Genomic DNA, 19,435 nt, shown 5'->3' with positions numbered 1-19,435 from the left:
AGTATCTGCAGGTGTAGAAGGTCACGGGGCTGCCCCAGCATGGAGTGTTTCCAGGCTGACCCTCCGGGGTCCCGGCCTACAGCTGCTGGGGGCTCCCTCCTGGGCCCTGCGCCCCACCCCAATGTGGCTTTTGTACAAGCAAAGAGTTCTCACCCTGAGAGGGCTCACCCAGGGCTGGGGGGATGGGCAGAGCCTCACAGGGAAGGGGGGCTGTGGGGCCGCTCCTGTGGGGGTGGACTTGGTCCTGTGGGGGGCAGGGCTGGCCCTAGGCTGCAGACAGAGCCCAGGGGACCAGCAGTGGGGACATGCCCTGTGTGCCCTGGGGTGAGGGGGTGACACTTCCCAGGAGGCTTTGTTCTCGGGCTCCTAGCTTCTCACTGCGACACCCGACAGTGAGGTTCCTAGAACATCAGAAAGGAGATGTGACTCGTGAGATGGTGTAAAGACAGAGGACAGGCCCAAAGCAGGAGAGGCCCCGTGTCCTTGGCTCTAGGTGGGGACTCTGTGCCCGGCCATCAGCTGGTGCTGGCGAGCAGAGAGCTCCAGGCTGAGTGGGAGCCCAGGGACAGAGGACAGGGGTTCTAGCGGTGCAGGCTGGGGACGGGGGACCACCAGGCTGGTTGTGAGCACAGGGACGGGGTCTCTCCGGCACCGGGCCTCCGAGAGGGGGGCTGTTCCCACACTTACTCTATAGTTATCTCCTGAGGCCCCTGCGGGTGCTGAGCTCACATGAGTGATGGGAATGGTTTAATCTAGACTGGCCAGCTGTGCCCCAGGAACTAACAGTCAGCCCCGCCCTGTGGTGGGGAAGGGCTGGGAGCTCTTCTCAGCTAAGCTGTTCCTCACAGGCCCAGGCAGAGCCAGCAGGGAGGCGGCCGGCCATGGGCGCCTGCTCAGAAGACCCCCACCTGTGCGGGGCCTCCTGGCTCCTGCGACTCACCAGCCTCCTCCTCAGTGAGTGGCCCGGGACCCCCGGGAGGGAGGCCGCCGGGCGGGCAGGGAGGCAGGAGCTCCCGGGCTGGCTGGGGTCTGTGCTGAAGAACCAGACGGAGCAGCTCCGTGAGGACGGAGCACACGCGGTGCGCTGGGTCAGAGCCCCGGGGTGGACAGAGGGAACAAAGGGAGCTTTGGGCTGAGGCCAGGCTGGGAACCCTGACCCGGCTGCCTGGCGACATGAAGGGAACCCTCTCCCCCCCCACCCAGGATGGTGAGGCCGGGAGAGCCTGGAGCCTCCTGGGGGAGAGGATGGAGGAGACACAGGAGTGGCTGCAGGGACCCGGGGTGGGGACGGACATCCCCCCTCTCCTCCCCGCCGTGCACAGGGGACCGGCGGCCTCTGCAGCTGTCCTGTGCAGGAGGGGCCGACCCAGAGCCCCTGTCCGAGCTGGAGGGGCCGCGCTAGTCTGGCTCCTTGGGCAAGATGAGGCCCCGAATCCGGTGACATTCTGTTTGCAAGGGAAGGAAAGGAGCCCCCAGAATTCAAGGGTCTGCGCCCACCTGCCGTGTGTAGGGGTGAGCCCGGAACGGGAGACTGCTGACCTCTGATCTGGGTGGGGGTACCTGGGGGGCATCAGGGGGCCTCAAAATGGAACTCAAAAAAGTCATCTTCTCAGAAACCTGAAATTCCAGTCATTCCTTCATCGGAGACCAGGGGCTTCTGCGGAACACGTTAAATAAGAACTAGGAGAAAACACTGAGATCCTCGGAACTGAATCCTGAGGAGGGCAGGGGAGGCTGTTACTGTCTGTCATGTTTGATGTGAACACACCAGCCCCTCCGTACCTGCAGGGATTCTAGGGAAATTCTGGAATCACAAGGCATTTGTAAATAGGGAGATTACTCATTAGAAAATGAGCTTCGCAAGGCATTGAGATCCTTTTTTTAAACAAAATTACTTCTTTTCAATAAATGTAGTTTTTCTCTTCTTTTCAATTTGATTTAACCGGAGACATAATGGGAAATTACAGAATGTTCTTCCATAAATGTCAGGGTTGGAAGATCAGATAAGAATGAAAGAAGAGAAGGAAAGAGAGAGGGAAATGGACACATTTTTACACTGAAGGTTGAAAGACAAATTTCATCTAATTTAAATGAACTCCGACTCTCTTGCTCACAGCCACCCGCCCCTGACCTTCTGTCCCTCTTTGGGGTCAGCACCTTCTGCAGATCTGAGCACTGTCGTGTCTTCCTCCCGTCCTGAGTGGGCTTCCAGCTTCTGGGCCGCTCCTCCCCTGCAGCCTGAGGGCTGAGCCTCCTCTGTCCCGGGTTCCCCCCTTTCCAGCAGGGGCCGGTTAACCCTCAGGTAGCCCCGCGTCCCCGCCCTGCCAAAGCCCGCCGAGTACTTGAGTCCCCTCTCCCGGGACAGTAGCTGGGGGGTGAGACTCCAGATCTGCTCAGACCCCACTGACCAGACAGCAGTGCTGGGAGGGAGGAGCCCTGGGCAGGGCAGGGGAGGGCAGGGCAGGGGGAGGGCTGTAGGGCAGCTCTCTGCAGGGGAAGCAGGGGCCTGTGGGAGAGGGAACAGGCTCCAGGTCTGGCTCTGCCTTGTGTGACCTAGACCAGTCCCCCTCCTGCCCTTGAGGGAGCCCCTCCTCTGTGAAAGGTCCCCTCGAAGGCCCTCCAGCTGTGACATCCTGGGATTGGGGTCTCTCTCTGGATGGGACTGTCCTGTGGCTTTTCCGAGGCCTCTGCTCTGTGTCTCCCTCCTGTCCTGCCCTCGTCTTGCGTCTTGACGGGGACGGACAGCTGGGGAGCCTGCTTGGGCCCCTTCAGCACCAGAGCCCAGGACCACCCGTGGTCACCTCCTCCGCCCTCCAAGGAGGGAGGGGTGTGTCCTCGAGCCCTGCAGTCCTGCAGTCCGCCGCCGTCCGCTGTCGCGGCCTCTGCTCCCGAGCCGGGTCTTCTTCATTGTGCTCTGCTCGTTAAAGGCGAGTCCCTGGGGAGCGACCCCCCTGTCCAGGGCAGAGCTTGGAGAGCCTGTGGGCACAAGGGGTTTCTGCAGCCCCGTGAGAAGCTGCCTGCTGCAGAAATGCACTTTGTGCTTTGAATTGGGGATCTCCTGACATTTCTCCTGTCGCTGTCAGGGGTCAGGACACTGTAGGTGAGCAAGTTCTCGAGACCTGTTCAAGGGGACGTTCCCCTGGGACCAGGAGGGATTCCAGCCTCGCCTTGAACTCATGGCATCTCCTGCCTTCCCAGTCAAGGGGGCACACGGGATGGATTTCAGGAAGATGGGTTCTAGGGTTTCCTCCTTTATTCCTAAAAAAACCACTCCCATTTTCTGCGTCCTATGCCCTAGGTGTCTGCAACACTGTGACCCAGCGTCCTGGAGCCCATGGGTCTGCCATGGACGATTCTGGAAACCCTGTTACTCTGAAGGGGACTCAAGGAACTCCTGTGTTGTTTCAAGTGATCAGAAATCCAGAATTACCTCCAGAATTTGAGCTGGAGAAGATGTCTTGGGGCGTCGTATCCAGATCCAATTACATAGTCATGCTGCACATGTTTCCTGGGAGAGATGTTCCAGAATGGGTCAACTTCCAGGAGAAGTTCGAGAGGAGAGTCTATGTGCTCAACATAATGACCCTAAGGATTGTCAACCTGACCCTAGAGGACAGTGGGCTGTACCGGGCTCGAGAGTCCTATACGAGAGGAAGACAGTATGACCAGGATTTCCACCTGACGGTCTACAGTACGTGGCGGCCCCTCCCCCAGCCCCACAGCTGACCCCCTTCCTCTGTCCCCAGGAGTGTCCAAGTGCCCCACTCACAGGATTCCTTCCAGACCGCAGCCTTCAGACTCTATCTTCCCCCCAGAAAATAGATGCTGTGAGGTCAGCACAAGTGCAGGCAGAGCTGAGACTCACACCAGGGATAAATCATGTCTGTGCTTCATGAGGGAACACGGAATGGGGAGAAACGGGGATTTTGCTGTACTCATTGTCCCCGTAGGACTCAGGGTCCTTGATGGGACTCTTACTGCCCAGTGCTGCAGTGGCTGACCACACCACCCCCTGGGAGTCCTCCTGGGCTGTAGGGCGGGAGTCAGACCCCAGAGCCTCTGCCATGAGGTCCAGGTGTCAGCGGGGCTGTGCTCCTCTCTGCAGGCTCCAGGGAGAATCCACTTCTGCTCCTGTCCCCCCTTCTAGGGGCACCTGCACCCCTGGATCGTGGCCCCTTCTTCCCCCTTCCCAGGTGGCACTGGTGGGATGACACCGTGTCCCTCCCACCTCCTCTCCTGCCTCCTCCCACTGGTGAGGACCCTGTGATCACACGGGGCGTGTCCGGGGAATCCAGACCAACTCTAGTTTACCATCAGCAGGTTCTCAGCCTCAGTTCCCCTTTGTTCTGGAACCTAGACATCTCCAGGCTCTAAGGGTCAGCACGTGGCCATGGTTGGGGGACACTCGTCACCCAGCGGGATCCGGAATCCCACGTGTGGTTCTCCCCACCACAGCCCCTCGTCCTTCTCAGCCCAGCCCGAGTCAGCTCACTCACGGACTGCACGGTCCCCCTCTGAACCCCCACGGATGGAGAATTCACAGGGTAGCCCTTCCCCAGACCCTCAGGGAGCAGCTGTCTCTGTGTGCACCCCTCCCCCCTGCACAGGGAGACGTCCTGCCCCAGAGAGAGAGGCCTTCGCAGCCTCAGGATCTGTAGATTCCCAAGACTGACTGTCCATCTGTTCCTTGGCTTCCTGGGTGGGCCCCAAACTCAGTGCCTGTTATAACCACCTTGGAGTGTCCATACCTTGGAACCACGACTGTGTCCCTCACTGCGGTCTCTCCTGGTGGATCCTGGGGCTGATCTCTGGGCTCCCAGAGCTGGCCGGTGGCCGTCTGCACCACGGGCTGTGTGGTCTCGAGAATTATCTGAGCAGGAGTAGAGCCGGGGCCTGGACCAGGACAAATCCTTGTGTCTTACACTTAACCATCCTGTAGGGGACACATCACTTTCTTGGAGTTCATGGCTTTCAGGCAGATGACTCCAGCGTTTAATTTCTCAAGGGAGATTTGTAAGACGTGCTCAGTCTAGTGAAAGCGCATAGAGCTGAACTCAGTGGCTCCTTCCTTACTGGCACCTGCTGTTTATTTGGGTCAATTCTCTTGTTATCCGTAAAATGCAATCACTGTCCTTAGGGGGAGGAAGCCAGAGCGTCATGGAGAATCCGCAGTAGAGGGAGAAGCGATGATGTTGTCCACTCACCTGAGGCTCTGTCCTCTTCTCCCTTCTGCCCCAGAGCCTGTGCCCCGTCCCCAGATTTGGACCATGGATCTGTCCCTCACACGAGGCTGGTGCAACGTCACCGTGGAGTGTGACCCCATGGGAACCAGGGAGGACCTGACCGTGTCCTGGGAGAGTGAGGGTCTCCCCAGGGAGCTGGAGCAGAGACCGGCCCCAGGACCAGCCCCCAACCCCTGGACACTGGCTGTGACCCTGCCCCTGAGCCAGCCCAACCCCAGCCTCACCTGTGTGGTCAGCAACCAGGTGGACCAGAAAACTGCTGCCCTGGACCTTGGGGACATCTGTGGCCACAGTGAGTACATCAGCCAGAGGAGGGGGGCTATCCCGGTGCTCAGGGAACCCTGGGTGAGAGTTCCTGGCTTCTGTCCCCCATGTTTATGTCACCCCTTGCCACCTGGTCACCCAGTCCAAGACTCTGGCAGGCACATCCAACCCGCTTCTGCCCTTTGGTGTTGCTCCCGTGCTGTTCTCCAGCCCTCACCCCTGCTGGTCCAGGCAGAATCTAGCATCATCTCAAGTGTGTCTAGGGAGGCTGTGAGGAAAAGCGAATTGGGTGTGTCCGTGGTCTGTGCCATCTGAGGGGTCAGGCCGACGACTCCTGCAGGATTAAGGGCTCGGGGCTCCTCTGCCGGATTCTGGTCTCACGGACACATGTCACCCACCTGCTCGCCTGCGTTCCCGATGTGTCCCGCTCTCCTCGGCTGCCAGCCTCCGCTCAGGCCCCTCCCTCTGCCCTCAGCCCTTCCAAGTCAGGAGTCCCCCACTCCCCACGTACTCCCATCCAGGGACCCCCTCCCTGCAGCTGGCTCTGGGGGCCTGTGACCCGGGCAGTCCCACAGGGCCGCGTGCTGGGGGCAGTCCCAGCATGAGCAGAGTTTGCACAGGGCTCCGCAGCCTCGATGGCTCAGGGCCCTGCAGGAGCTGCTGCTGTCCTGCCCTCACAGCTCATATCCTCTAAGGAGTGGTCAGTGGCCCCGCCCTGGGAGCTGATGCTCTGGCCTAGGATTAGTGTCCTGTGCAGGCTGAACCCCTGGAGGGCAGGGGCCATGTCTGCTGCTCCTTGGAATGCCTGTCCCGGCCTCGGCCTCGGGCCCTTTGCTCACAGTCAGCGTGTCCCTGAGTGAATGAATGAATGAATGAATGAATGACTTGGTTCCCCGTGAGCCCCTCTCCCTCCATCCCCTCCTCCACCAGCTGCTGGGGGACCTTCTGCCTCAGTATCCCTGACCATAGAGGCTGGTCATGGCTCAGGCCCCGCTGGTCCCTCCGGAAAGAGGCTCCTGCCTCCCTCTCACCCTCCCACCCGGCTCCCCTACATGGTCCCTCCCTGGCCTGCCCCAGCGGGTGCCGGCAGCTCCCAGGGCTGCGGACTCGTCACAGCCATTCCTGGTCATGGCTCTGCACCCTGGCATGCCTCACCCACCCTGAATATCCGGCAATCTCCTACTCCTCCCTCAAGACAAGGCTTGCCCATCACCTCCTCCAGGAGGCCCTCCCTGATGACCTGGGTACAAGCTATAGCTCTAGTGTCCTGGGATGGCTCTGGCTGGCGGCCTCTGGTGTGTGTCAGCCCTCCCCCTGCTGAGGGGCTCCTCAAGGGCGGGCACCATGTCCTGCTCCTCTCAGCACCGCGGCCCCAAGCAGGAGCTCAGGAATGGGCTGAGTGAGAGCCCCTGCCATGCTCCTCCCTCTCGAGCTCCTGACCAGGTCCCTTCAGAGTCTCCATGTGCCTGGCAGTGGGCGTCCTCAGTTCCCTGTCGCCTTAACCTTCCTCACTCTCTCTGTGTGATGGAACAGATCCACAAGGACAGACCAGTGCTGCCCACTTGCCCGGTATCCTGGTGTCTGTTGTGGTCGTGCTGCTGATCCTCGGAGCTGGAGCTGGGCTCTACCTTTGGAAGAGACGTGGGATGAAGAACTTGGAGCCTGGGAGAGGCAGGTTGCACTTTCCTTCCTGTACCCAGACACCTCCCTCCCATACTGGACCTTGGACTCCCTTTGTCCTGCATTTTACTGCTCAGGGAATGTCCCTGCAGGAGGCTGGCAGGTGTGGCCATGGTCATGGGGGTCATGGAGGGGGAGGGGACAGGCTTCCAGGCTGAGACTCAAGCTCCATCTGTGTGTGACTCAGGGACAGGATCACAGGAAGAACATGGGAACATGATCGTTGCATCCACTCTGCAGAGCTGAGCCAGCAGGAGTCTGGAGACCGCAGGGACAAGGTGAGGCCGGGGAAGGAGACAGCCTGGGCTCCCCCTAGTCCCTCTGTGCCTGGGTGTGTGCCTTCAATCCCAATCATCTGCCGGCTTTTGTGTCCATGCATCCATAACCCCTTCCAGACAACACAGTATTAACTAAGGACATTCTCCTGGGGTCCCCGCAATGCTGGGCACTGGGGGAGGTCATGCGCAGCCCTGGATCTCTGTGGGTCCCTCTGGAGTCTCTGCATCCCTCAGCTGTTCCTGGAACCCTCTGTCTGCATTCCAGGGTATGTCTGCATTCCACATCTAGAAGAGGAGAACTCTCACTACTGTCTACAGTGAGGTCTGCAGGCCAGGCCAGGACATGACGTGATTTAACTAGAAGAAGCAGGAGAATCCCGCCCCGGGGACACCTGTCTCAGGAGCATGATGCCCGCAGCTCTGGTCCTGCCTTTTCCACCTCTGATGGCTCTGAGCAGGGACTGGATGGGTCCAGCACTTACTTCTGTGCTAAATCTTTGTGCACAAGCTCCCCATGAGACAAACACAGTGGTAGATCAGGGAAACTGAGTAAATAAATTGGTCCAAACCTGTTCAGGACCACTCAGCCTCTGCTACATGCAACCCTAGACAGCCCCCCTGTCCCCCTCATCGGTACGATATCAAACTGCCTTGCAGACCCTCAGCCTCTGGGGCAAGCAAGCCATGGTGAATTCACAGCATCTGTCCTGGGGCCCGTCTTGAGCATCCCTAGCTATCAGCTCTGTGCTGAGACCTATTTATAGACAATGAGAATTTGTAATTGACCTTGATGCTGAGAGATGGCTCTGTGACACTGTGTGCATGTTTTGTTTGTGGGGAACTGGGAATAGTTCACCTGAGCCCTAGAAAAATACTGTCCCTTACTCTTGGTATGGGACACACTTTCTCTCCTTCCATGCTCTACCGTCATTCCCCCAGGTGACAAAGAAACCTGCTGTTGGCCTGAATTAGTAATTCAAGCAGCGAAAAGCGGGTCTCAAATGCCCCTTCCTCTCCATCTCACTGCTGAGCCTGGAGATATACTGGAAGCAGGTAGATCCCCTCAGATCAGAGGAAATCAGAGATGCTTCTCATCCCCAAACCTCAGTGTCCATACAGGAGGGTCCTTGCGCGCGCGCACACACACACACACACACACACACACACACACACACACACACACACACACACACCAGCCTCCAGCTGTGCAGCTGTCGGGTCAGAATTAGGGCTGTCCCACAAACACACAGATCACAGTAGAAAGGACTCCAAGTGTCAGAGAACACTGTCCCATCGGGGTAGCTGGCAGAGCACGGCTGTGTCCCTGAGTCGTGTGGTCCGTTTCTGAGCTCAGCTCTGCTCCCTTCGGGGTCCCTACAGCTCACTTGCTGGTGGGCGGGGAGCAGGGAGAAACCATGTCCTGGGCCCTGGGAAGCAGGAACTCCGGCAGGTGGTGACGCTGTCGTTAGCCACACTGCACACGGTGGGTGACAGACGTTTGACGTGATTCCTATCCTCAGTGCAGCCCGGACAGTGCGGGGGTGAGGACTGGAGGTGAGTGCATGAGGTCACGGTACCCCCCAGAGCCACGCGGGGCTCCCTGCCCCCCCACCCCATCCCACCCTCTCACCCATGCCGTGGGCCTGGACTGGATGACTGTCCGCGTCTGCAGACCACTCGGGAGCCTGAGTGCGCTCCCGGGACCCGGAGCACTGACCTCTAAATCTGTGTTCAAATCCCGACGAGTGTCATGACGGTCCCTGCCCTCCCTGTGACCTTGGAGCCTGCAGTCGTCGTGAGCTCACCTACTGGTCTTGGGAATTTTCTGTAGAAACTCTGGGATTTTCTGTCAGACACACATATAAACAGTGTCCATAATAAGCACTAGTTTTCTCTTTCCCTTTCCAATCTGTATGTTATTTTATTTCCTTTTCTTGTCTTATCACACTGGTCAGACTTCCAGGGGATACTGCACAGCGGTGCTGAGAACAGTCAGCCGTGCCTCCTTCCCAGTATTCAGGGAAAAGCTAGTTTTCCAGCACTAAGGGTGATATTAAGTGTAGGGTTTTTTGTAAATACGTTTTATTAAATTCATCAGTTTTATTTCCTCTGCTCTTGTCTTTCTTATTTTCTTTTTTCAAATTACTCTGGGTTTATTTTCTCTTGTATTTCTAGATGTAAAAGGTAAATGCTTTAACTATTAATTTGAGCATTTCTTCTTCTGTAATATCTGCCTCTCATAATATCTATTTCCCTATAGGCACTGGGTTAGCTTCTTGTCACACACTTTGATATCTTGTATTTTTCATTTCCATTCACTTCAAATATTTAAAAATTTCTCTCAAGACTTCCTCTTTGACCTATGGGTTATACAGAAATCTTTCTTAATTTCTTTTTTTTTTTTCTTTCTTAATTTCTAAGTGGAATTTTTTCTGTAGGTTAGGGTATTAAATTCGACTCTAATTTTATTGTGGTCAAAGAAACACGTTATTTCAAATCCTTAAACGCCGTCAGGTTAGTGTTATGACGCAGGACAGGACGTTGTCTGGGGAGGCTCCCGAGTGCACTTGAAAGGAATGTGAGGTCTGCTGCTGGGGTTGAACGTTCTCTAAACGTCAGTGAGGTCGCGCGGGCTCAGGGTCGTGTTCGCTGGCTGTCTTCTTGCTGAGTGTCCATGCGGAGGGCGGGTGCTCGGCTCTCTGACCCTGACAGTGGACTCCCGCGCTTCTCCTTTCAGTTCTGTCAGTTCCTGCGTCGAGGGTCCAGTGCTCTGCTGTTAGGAGCTCACGCACCTGGGGTTCTCCTCACTTCCTGCGGAGTTGGCCTTCCGTCCTTCTGCACCACTCTTCACCCTGGAAACAATCCTTGCTCTGACGTCTACTCTCTCTGACGTTTACCTGCCCATGGAGGTGTCTTTGGATTCGTGTTCGTGTGTTGTCATCATTCATCTCATGTGTCAAAGTGGCTGGGCCCCAGTGCCAAGACTTGTGGGCAAGTATGATTCTGGACTTTTCTAGGAGGCGATTTGGGATGAGATACACTTAAATGGATGAACTTTGAGTAGAGCAGACTGCCCTCCACATTGCGAGTGGGCCTCGCCCCATCAGTTGAAACCTGAGTGAGAGCAAAGACTGACCTCCTGTGAGCAAGGAAGAATTCGAGAGCACACGGCCATCGGACTAGAACTGGGGTATTGTCTCGTCCTTGTGTCTCCTCCTGACGACCTTGGACTTGAACCCCAGCAGCAGATCTTTCCTGCATCTCAGCCTGGCTCACCCTCCCCGCAGACCTGACTCACCAGCCTCTATAACAGTGTGAGCCTTTCCTTACAGCGCATCTCTCTGGATCTGTAAGCGTCCTTACTGCTGGTTCCTGCAGAATCCTGACTACTACCCACAGCACGTCTCTTCCTATCCCCTTCCTGCTAACCCAGCTCCATCAGCACAGACTGGGATAGACTTCCAGAGTGACCTGGGCCTTCAGTCCTGCGTCCAGTCTCCTGTCTGAGCAGCACCCATCTGAGTGCTCCTTGACCTTCCTCTGCCTGCTCCTGTTCCTACCCCATCCCAGCACCCACACTGAATGACCCCACAGAAACCACATCACCTGCTGTCCACACCGGGCTTCAGTTTCCCCATCGGCTGATTTTCCTGAGATCGTCTCTCTCACTCTCACTTCTTCCTACCCCTTCTCCCACTGTCAGTGACTGTCCCAGTGAGTGTCACATTTCCCTTCTTGTCATAGGGATCCACACAGCCTGAGGAGACTCCCAGGGCATCTTCTGTCCCAGGGGGACCTCAGCAGGTGTGTGAACACCACACCCAGACCTGGATGCAGAGGGAGGACAGGTGTGGGGAGGAGCCGAGCAGTGATGCCTGGACAGGCCTGTCCTTCCAGATCCTCTGAGCTTCTCAGGACAAGAAGAAGGTAACACAGGATATCAGTGATGCTCATCAGAACAGATTTTCCTTGTAGAAGTTTTTCAGTAAAATGTTGTTTCCAACAGTAAAGGGCCAGCCGGGAAGGAGAGAAATGTTGACGGACACTGACACGCATGTGCCCAGTGGCCGTGGTCCAGCTATGGTATGACTCTTCGTTGTCCGCACAGCCAGAGGCAGGGGAGAAAGGTTTGAGGACACTGGAGGTGACAAATCCCTGAGAAGGCACTGGACACATGGTCTCCGAGTGGTCCAGCCCTGACTGTCCATATTAGAGGGTTGCAGGAAGGGAAACTGAATGGCTCCATGATGCAGAAGATAAAATCCGGGTGGATGGGACCTGAGATGTCCATAAATCTCTCAGTGGATCTCATTCCTTCTACTGCCCCATCCAGGTGGAGTGGAGAGGGACCCAGGTGTCTCTGGCCTCTACTCCCTCGGCCATCTCACCCCCCTCCAAACCTCCACAATTATGGGCAATAGAGGGAAAGACCAGATCCTGGGTCCTAGTCGACTCTCCTCCAGGGAAGACTCTCCAAGACTGTAGAGTTCCTGCTTTCCTGATTTCTTTTGCTAAAGGGAGCAGATAGAGTCTGTATGAGGAATGGTCTCTCCTTTCCCTCTCCCCATTCTCAACTGCTCCCTGTGCTGTTCACAAATGCTGCTCATGCTCATGGGGGTCCTTCATTTCTGGGTAATTTCTCCCTCACGAGCCTGCAGGCAGCCTGAGGGCAGAAGCTTCCCCTTGTTCTCTGTCCCATCACCTGTGACGTGGACAGAGCTGCTTCCTGGTACCTGTTCAATTCTTGTTGGTGGAAGATGAGGAACATGTGCCCCCAAATTGTTTGTCCCTCATCTGGGCTGCTAGGGGAGCCGACCCAAGCCTCCATGTCAGAGCACATGAAGTTGAATGTCATTGTCCCTGAGGTGCCTACGTGGTTCTTCCAAGACAAGCTCCAGGGTCTCCTATGATCGGACCCGCTCAGTGTGCCTCCAGCCACGGACCTCAGCTGTGCTGCGATCATAGCTGCTGGGATCATGTCTCAGTCCGTTTGGCGTCACGCTGACCTCCGTGGGGACTCCATCACCTAGATGTGACCATGTGTGAAGGCAGTCGCAAGGACATTAGATGTCCCAACACAGAGAAACGGCAGATATGGATTATGGATCCCGTGAAAATCAAGGGTACTGACATCATTGTGAAGTTGCTATGGGTCCAGTCGTTTGGGGGAACATGAAAATATCCTTTCAAACTATTTAAGTTTATGGTTTCCTAAAGTTCTAGTTCTAGTTATTTATTCTTCTGTATCATTGTCTGCTTTCCACATTTTATATACTCAATGTGGACTATTCTCCTCAGACATAAACCCTTATTTTTCGAATATGTGTGTCTCATCAGGTGGAGGGAATCCAATGGGTGTCCATGTATTCAAAGGATTGAGGTACCCTGGGGAGCAGAGAACAGTTTGACCAAGTCGTGAGATGCAGGGAGGAGTAGAGGTGACCTGGGTCTGGATGCTCTTGGACTCCCTGTGCGGCTGCTGGTTCCCCTCCCCGACCCTGATGCTCCAGGTCAGCCTCCTCCTGGGTGGGGGACAGATCAGAGGGGCAGCTCCGGGTGGGCGTTGTTGGGGCCCACGGGGCAGGTGTGAGGGAGGGGGGTGAGCAGTGGGGGCTTGCTGGTTCCACACCCTGATTTCTCCAGACTCTTGAGGGTTGAGGGAGGGAAGTGGGGAACCAGGGCCTGTCCGGGATGCCCTCACATCCCCAGGACGGGGAAGCCACCCTCAAACGTCTCTTAGGGACGGCAGGTCTTTGCCCTGCTCTGGGGGCCGAGGCTGAGATCATCAGTAGCTCAGAGTCTCACTTTCCAGAGTCCTGCTTTGTCGGCGGAGCTCTGACTACAGTCTCAGGCCCTTGTGTGCACCCCTCCCCACCCCCCAGGCTGCTTGTGTCCCGGCTCCCAGCTGAGGAGGGGGTGTGTGCGAGTGAGGGGCCCAGACAGCCTCCCAAGGCCCCTGCATTAGGGACAGCTGGGCTGTGACACTGTCTGCAGGGGATTGGGGGCAGGGTAAGGGAACCTTCCTTTCTCATCTGTCTGTGGCCTCTCCATGTGGTTACAGCTGTTTCCAGGCTCTTGTGGGGGAGGGGGTCCCTTGTGAACCAGGCTCTGACTTGGGGGCCTGGACCCGCCCTTGTCCCCACCGATCCATCCTCAAGGTGCAGAGACGGACTGAGCTCTGCAGTCACACCTGCTGGGTCGCTCATTCTGCCTCTGCCACGTATTGGCGGGAAGATTTTAGACAAACTGTGCAGATGCTGGAGAACTGGCTTTACCTTTCTTGCTTTTTTTTTTTTTTTTAAAGTTTTTATTTATTTATTTGATAGAGATTACAAGTAGGCTAGAGGCAGGCAAAGAGAGGGGGAAGCAGGCTCCCTGCTGAGTAGAGAGCCCAATGTGGGACTCGATCCCAGGACCCTGAGATCATGACCTGAGCTGAAGGCAGAGGCTTAACCCACTGAGCCACCCAGGCGCCCCTGGCTTTACCTTTCTGAGCTCCGTTGCCCCCACCCGTCGACTAGAAAAATCCCTAAGGCGAGGTGTTCCTTGGAGAGGGAATGGAACAGCGCCCCTTCCAGCCAGAGCCTGACACGGGACACAGGTCACTCCTGTGTGCGGTGCTACGTGTTTCTCACTTGAGCAGAAACTGGCCAATAGTCCCAGGAAAAGAGGAAAAAGGTCATTGTGTCCTTGTTCCCTAATGGACAGTTTTCCCTGATGCAACAGTTGAAAACTAGAACAGGGTTCCCTTTGGGGCGGGAGGGGGTCGTGTCAGCATAGAGCTCGCCACTCTCCTGTGCTCCCACCCCGTGCCCTCCACACAGACGCGGACACTGAGGGAACCTTTATAAAAGCTCAGGTCCCCTTTGAGCATCGGTGAGAGAAATCACACCACCATGGTCGCTACCCAAGCCAAGGGCGGGAGCACAGGATGTGCAGAGACCAGACGGATCAGGTGCAGGAGCCTGAGAGATGGCCGTCAACGCACGGTTGCAGGTCAACGCACAAATGCAAATCGAAATTCTGGCTACCCCTGCTGCCTGTCAAATGAATGCCTTTGTGTCTGTGGTGTTGAGAGTCCAGAGTGCAGTGACAGGGTGGGGACAGGCTCTCTCCTGTCTTATGGCCAATGTCCCCTACCTCAGTGGTCTTCCCCCGGGGCAGCTGTAGGAAAGACTGGACCCCAGTCCTGGGCTCTCCAGGGTGCGGGCAGGCGAGGCCAGGACAGACAGGGCCGTGGGGCTGAGTGTGCAGGGAGCCACATGCCAGGCTCGCCAAGGGCTGTCCGTGTCAGGGTGACGTGGGTTCCTGCCTCCGCTCTCGTCTGTGGGGGCCTGTCCCCCGGAGGGACAGACTCCCCTGCAGCAAGCGTGGTTTGGGTCATTGATCCCGGGATTTCAAGCTGGGTTTTCCTTTGGATTTTCTGGTTTCCTTTCTGACACTTCTCCCGGAGGAAGGTGACGAGGACACACTGAGGACCCTGAGGGCGCCCGGCCCTGCGGTCTGCAGCCCCAGACCCTGGCCGGTCTGGACAGGAAGCACATTCAGGCCGATGAGTGCCTTATTCTTATTCGGGCAAGCCAGCAAGTCACGCAAAGTTCCGACGAGAAGCCCGTTGCCCCGGTCAGCCGGGGACTCCCAGTGATCTCCACTCTTCAGCTCTGGGTGTGAGGGCTCAGAGGACCAGAAGGCAAGGTCAGCTGCGGAGCAGGACAGAGAAGGAGGTGCCGGAGGGCATGGGACCCCATGCTGACCCTCACCCCATCCCCCTGTCCTGTCTGACCCTGCCCTTTGCTGTCCAGCAGGGGGGTGGGGGCTCTGCAGGCTGCCTCCGCTCTCCCGGCAGGCTACGTGTGATGGGCAGGGGTGACCTGAGCCCTGAGTGTTCGTAAAGGGTATGTGGCCCCACCACCCTCCTCAGAAACCCTGTGTCCCTAGAGCAGAGTGGGTAGGTGGGAGTCCTTCCCTCAGGTCTCATCCTGAGGCACCCAGGAATGAGGGGCAGGAAAGGAGGGTAACCGGCAGTAGAGCAATTCCCCTGGTGCCTCAGTTTCCCCTCCTTAGGGTCTTGCTGTTGGAGGGGGCAGACCCTGGGAGTGGGGGTGGGGCATGGCTTCCTTTCCCAGTGGCCCTGGTAGGGTAGAGTGAGGGCCACCAGTCACCACCACTCCTTGCTCTCTGCTCTGCCTTCACCCCCAACCCCCTGCCCAGTTCCCTGGCTCCAGATGAGCCCTGGGGACCCGCAGCAGCAAACACAAGAGGGACAGGCAGGGGCCAGCCCCAGGGAGTGCCGCAGACAACACGGTGACTGTGCAACATGCACCTGCCCAGGCAGCCCTCCTCTGCCCTTCCTCCTCGCCCCCCACCCTGCAAACCAGCCTGGTCGCCCTCAGGGGTCTTCCCAGGGCCAGGGCCAGGGCCAGAGAGAGACCCCGAGACCTGGGCAGTGACCAGAAAGGGCCGCTCCCAGGGGCTGGACTGCAGTCAGGGCCCTGGCCAGGGCAGCCCAGGAACCACAGCCCCCAGGTGCAGGGACTGAAGGCAGAGCTGTGCGAGCAGCGCCCCCTGGTGGAAGGAGCCGCAGCGACAGCCGCCCTCACCCAGGTCTCCCAGCCCCAGCTTCCTGGGCCCTGGGGGAAGAGGTCTGTCCCTGGCACTTGAAGGGAGGACAGCACAGCCGTACCCTGGGGGCCAAGTTCTGTCCCGGTGCCCCTGGGTGTGCCTCCCCACCCCCACCCCCGGCTCTGGTTTTCTCAGCTGTCCTGCAGGGGGTGGGTTATGGGGCCGACTCTGAGGCCCCTCTGGCTGTGGCATCCTGGGATTCTCGGTCAGGATGGACCCGATCGGGCCCCCGTAACCTCTCTGACCTCCATCTCCTACCTGTCTTTCCTGGGCTCACAGATGCTCTGGCCACACTGAGCTCCTGCTCCGGGAACAGGCCAGGCAGGGTCCGGCCTGAGGGTCGCTCCTCGGGCTGCCGCCTGGGCCAGGAAAGCGGTTCCCCCTGGTGTCCACGGTCACTCCTCACCTCCTTCCCGTCCTTTCTCAGGAGTCGCCTTCTGGGGGCACCTGGGGGGCTCAGTGGGTTAAACCTCTGCCTTCGGCTCAGGTCATGGTCTCAAACTCCTGGATGGAGCCCAGCCTCAGGGTCTTTGCTCAGCAGGGAGCCTGCTGCACCCCAGCCCCACCTCCCGGCCTGCCTCTCTGCTTACTTATGATTTCTCTGTCTGTCACATAAATAAACAAAATCTTAAGAAAAAAAGTCTCCTTCATGGGGAACCTGTTCTGACGTCCTGGTGTAACCGGAAACCACACTCCCAGGTGCGGAGCCCCCCACCCTGCTCTGTCATCCAGAGTCCTGCTCGCCGTATGGACTGTGGTTCCCGTGCACGGCCTTTCCCCATGGAGGAGGTTAGGAAGGCAGAGGGGCTGCTGGGTGCACGTGTGCGTGTGTGTGCGTGTGTGTGAGCACCTGCAGCGGGCTGGCGCCCAGTAGGAGCTCCTGCACTGTTTGTGGAAGGATCGAATCCACCATTGGGGAGGGTCTGGGTCAGGGGCTGACAGGTCCCCCTAAACAGCTCACACTCGGTGCATGCATGGTGTCGTGCTACTGTGACCATATGGGGGTTCAGGGAAAGGAGCTCGTGGCCCAGGACTTGCCCGTGGGGAGAGCGAGAACCAGCGGAGGGCTCGTGGGGAGAACTCAGCACAGCTCTGGCGCTGCCACTCAGCGTGTTCACACTCGGGCCCCCGATTGACCCTCATCAGTGATTCTGGTGGGATCCAGGGACATCAGCTGTGAGAGACGCTCCTCAACACGGGGTGGGGGGCCGAGGTCAGATGAATATGGAAACGCGACGACCACATCCCCTGCGATGTTCACCACCCCGACTCCAGGGGAACATTAGTTTTATCCTTTCGTCTGAGATTCACAACATGTATGACCAGGGGTTCAGGTTCCTTCTTCCTTTTTTGGAGCAAAGTTCCTTTGGAGCTCCTGCTCCGTCAGCATGAGCCATCACCTACTCTGGGAAATGTCCACTAGAAGAGGAAGCTGAACCCTGAGCCCAGAACCCACACTTTGAGGCCCCCGCCAGCCTGCAGCGGGTCCTGGGTCTGGACCTGCTGGGACAGGGGTGAGGCAGGTGCTCACTGGGGTAGCCGGTGGGGGGTGGGAGCAGCAGCCTTCTCTGGCAGGACCTCTGGGAACCAGGCAGTGGGAGGCCGAGGAGCAGAGCTCAAGCAGGCGGGGCTCTGAGCCGGGACTGGGTCTAGATCACCTTCCTGGGATGAGACCAGACAGGCCTGAGGCCCTTTGTCTGCGGTGATGCCCGTGGGAGGAATCCTAGGTTGCTTCGGGTGCGGTCAGTTACCCACATTAGGGCTTAGTGTCCAGAAGAGAGTTGCCCCAGGTCCACCCCAAAGCTTCTGGAAGCAGAGTCGTCCTCCCATCCAGCAAACGTCCTTCTGCACCCTCTCCCTGAAGAGCCCGTGTGACAGCTGAGGACACAAGAGGGAACGTGTGTCCTTGGTCTCAGGGGCCTGGATTTCCTACGGAGACCCCAGAATGCCCCCCAGCAGGACTGGGACGCACAGTGAGGGAGGAGGAGGTGTTGGTCCTGCGAGTGCTGTCCACGTTCATGATGCCACGGGTCTGGGACACGGACCTGCCCACGGTCCTGGCATCTCAGGGTTGAGCCCTCTGGCCGTCACCCCGGGCAGCGTGGCCTGGTTCTGCCTCCCACATGTGGGCTGTCCTGGCTTCTCCCCTCTCCCCTCTGGGATTGTTCTCAGTGGGCGGCAGACCTGGACCTGCCCGCTGCGGTATCCTGCGGTCACCGGGTCTGCAGGCGCCTGTCCTCAGAGGCCCTCAGTTAGGGCTTGGCCATGTGACCCACCCTCCCCCCACTCACAGGGACCCCCTGGCCTGAATCAGAGAGCTGGAGGGGCTGTGAGGGACTGGGGTCTCCCTTCTCCACCTGTTTGCTCCCCTCCCCCATGCCGAGGTCCCCCTCTTCACTAACCTCCCTGGTAGCCCATGAGGGGAGACCTGGACACAACAAGGATCCCCAGGCTACCCCCTCCCGATCTGTCCTTCCACCAGGCCGTCACTGCTATAAAGTCTCCTGCACGAGGAGCCCGTTTTCTCAACGCAGGTGAACTTCAAGGCCACTCCTGGCCAACTGCTGGGCCCCCTCGGAACTCGCTCCTGCAGACTCAGGACAGGACCCCAGCAACAGAGCAGAGACCCGGCCACAGGGCGAAGGTGCCTGTCTGCCCCTGCCTGAGGCTCCTCCTGGACCTGCTGGCCGCGTGGACCCAGCCACCCCCTGACGGGGCATCCTGCTTCCCTCCTCCCAGGCCCCTTCCTGCCCTGTTTCCCTGTCCCTGGGCTGTTCCAGCTCCCAGGATGACAGTGCTCAGGAGCCTCTGGGTGGGGGATCCTCCCCCTCCCCCGCAAGGGTCTGTACTTCTGCCTCCCGATAGCCTGTGCGCCCCCCTAGGACAGTGACTCAGTTTCCCCACGTGCTGCATACAGTAGGCGCTCATGACCTGTGTGTGCAGGTGAGCTGAGGTGGGAGGGCTCCTCTGCAGGAGTCTCTAGCGGCAATTCGGACCTCGGCCGCCAGGTGGCGCGGGTGCCTGCGCTCAGGGCCTGGAGGGGGGATGCTCAGGCAGGCTTGGGGCGCACAGGGGCTGCCCATGGGGGGGCTGCGGAGCCTCTCCCTTTGCTCTCAGACCCACCACAGGGCCAGGTCGGGGTGGGGGCGCCAGAAAAATGCAGGGGCTGGCAGGTCGACAGGGGCCCTGGTACAGACATGAAGCTGTGACCAGGAATCAGGGATTAGGAGCCCCAACTGGGAGATCCTGTGGTTGGGGGGGCGGAGTGGGGGGAAAGGAGACAACACGGTGGAGACATCTGAGAGGAAAGATAGGGTGCCAGGGACCCTGAGGACACTTTCGGCCTGG

The 19,435-nt window shown here is 58.2% G+C and overlaps 1 protein-coding gene and 1 long non-coding RNA gene across 3 annotated transcripts; both read left to right on the top strand.

The window, feature by feature from the left end:
* Positions 1-817: 817 nt before the first annotated feature.
* LOC116576194 (SLAM family member 9-like) lies at positions 818-8,037 on the top strand. Of its 2 annotated transcripts, none has more exons than XM_032318142.1 (6): positions 818-954; positions 3,299-3,691; positions 5,239-5,535; positions 7,035-7,182; positions 7,375-7,465; positions 7,731-8,037. In XM_032318142.1, the coding sequence occupies exons 1-6, from the start codon at positions 882-884 to the stop codon at positions 7,752-7,754; spliced, it is 1,026 nt and encodes a 341-aa protein (XP_032174033.1). In that variant the 5' UTR covers positions 818-881; the 3' UTR covers positions 7,755-8,037. The 2 variants fall into 2 exon arrangements, with proteins under 2 accessions (XP_032174033.1, XP_032174034.1); XM_032318143.1 differs by having other exon boundaries at positions 819-954; positions 7,035-7,178.
* A 5,493-nt stretch (positions 8,038-13,530) lies between these two features.
* Positions 13,531-16,847, top strand: LOC116576208. The gene is made up of 3 exons (XR_004280075.1): positions 13,531-13,542; positions 13,961-13,964; positions 16,721-16,847. It is a non-coding gene; the product is annotated as an uncharacterized LOC116576208 (long non-coding RNA).
* The last annotated feature ends 2,588 nt before the right edge of the window (positions 16,848-19,435 follow it).

Source organism: Mustela erminea, chromosome 17 (genome assembly GCF_009829155.1).
Source record: "Mustela erminea isolate mMusErm1 chromosome 17, mMusErm1.Pri, whole genome shotgun sequence".
Classification (NCBI taxonomy): domain Eukaryota; kingdom Metazoa; phylum Chordata; class Mammalia; order Carnivora; family Mustelidae; genus Mustela; species Mustela erminea.
Note: the sequence above shows the minus strand (reverse complement) of the source record. Positions and strands in the feature narration are given on the sequence as shown.

Coding starts and splice junctions, on each gene's coding strand:
- LOC116576194 (XM_032318142.1), top strand. CDS start 882: ATGGGCGCCTGCTCAGAAGACCCCCACCTGTGCGGGGCCTCCTGGCTC. Junction 955..3,298: donor ACTCACCAGCCTCCTCCTCA/GTGAGTGGCCCG, acceptor CCTATGCCCTAG/GTGTCTGCAACACTGTGACC. Junction 3,692..5,238: donor TTTCCACCTGACGGTCTACA/GTACGTGGCGGC, acceptor CTTCTGCCCCAG/AGCCTGTGCCCCGTCCCCAG.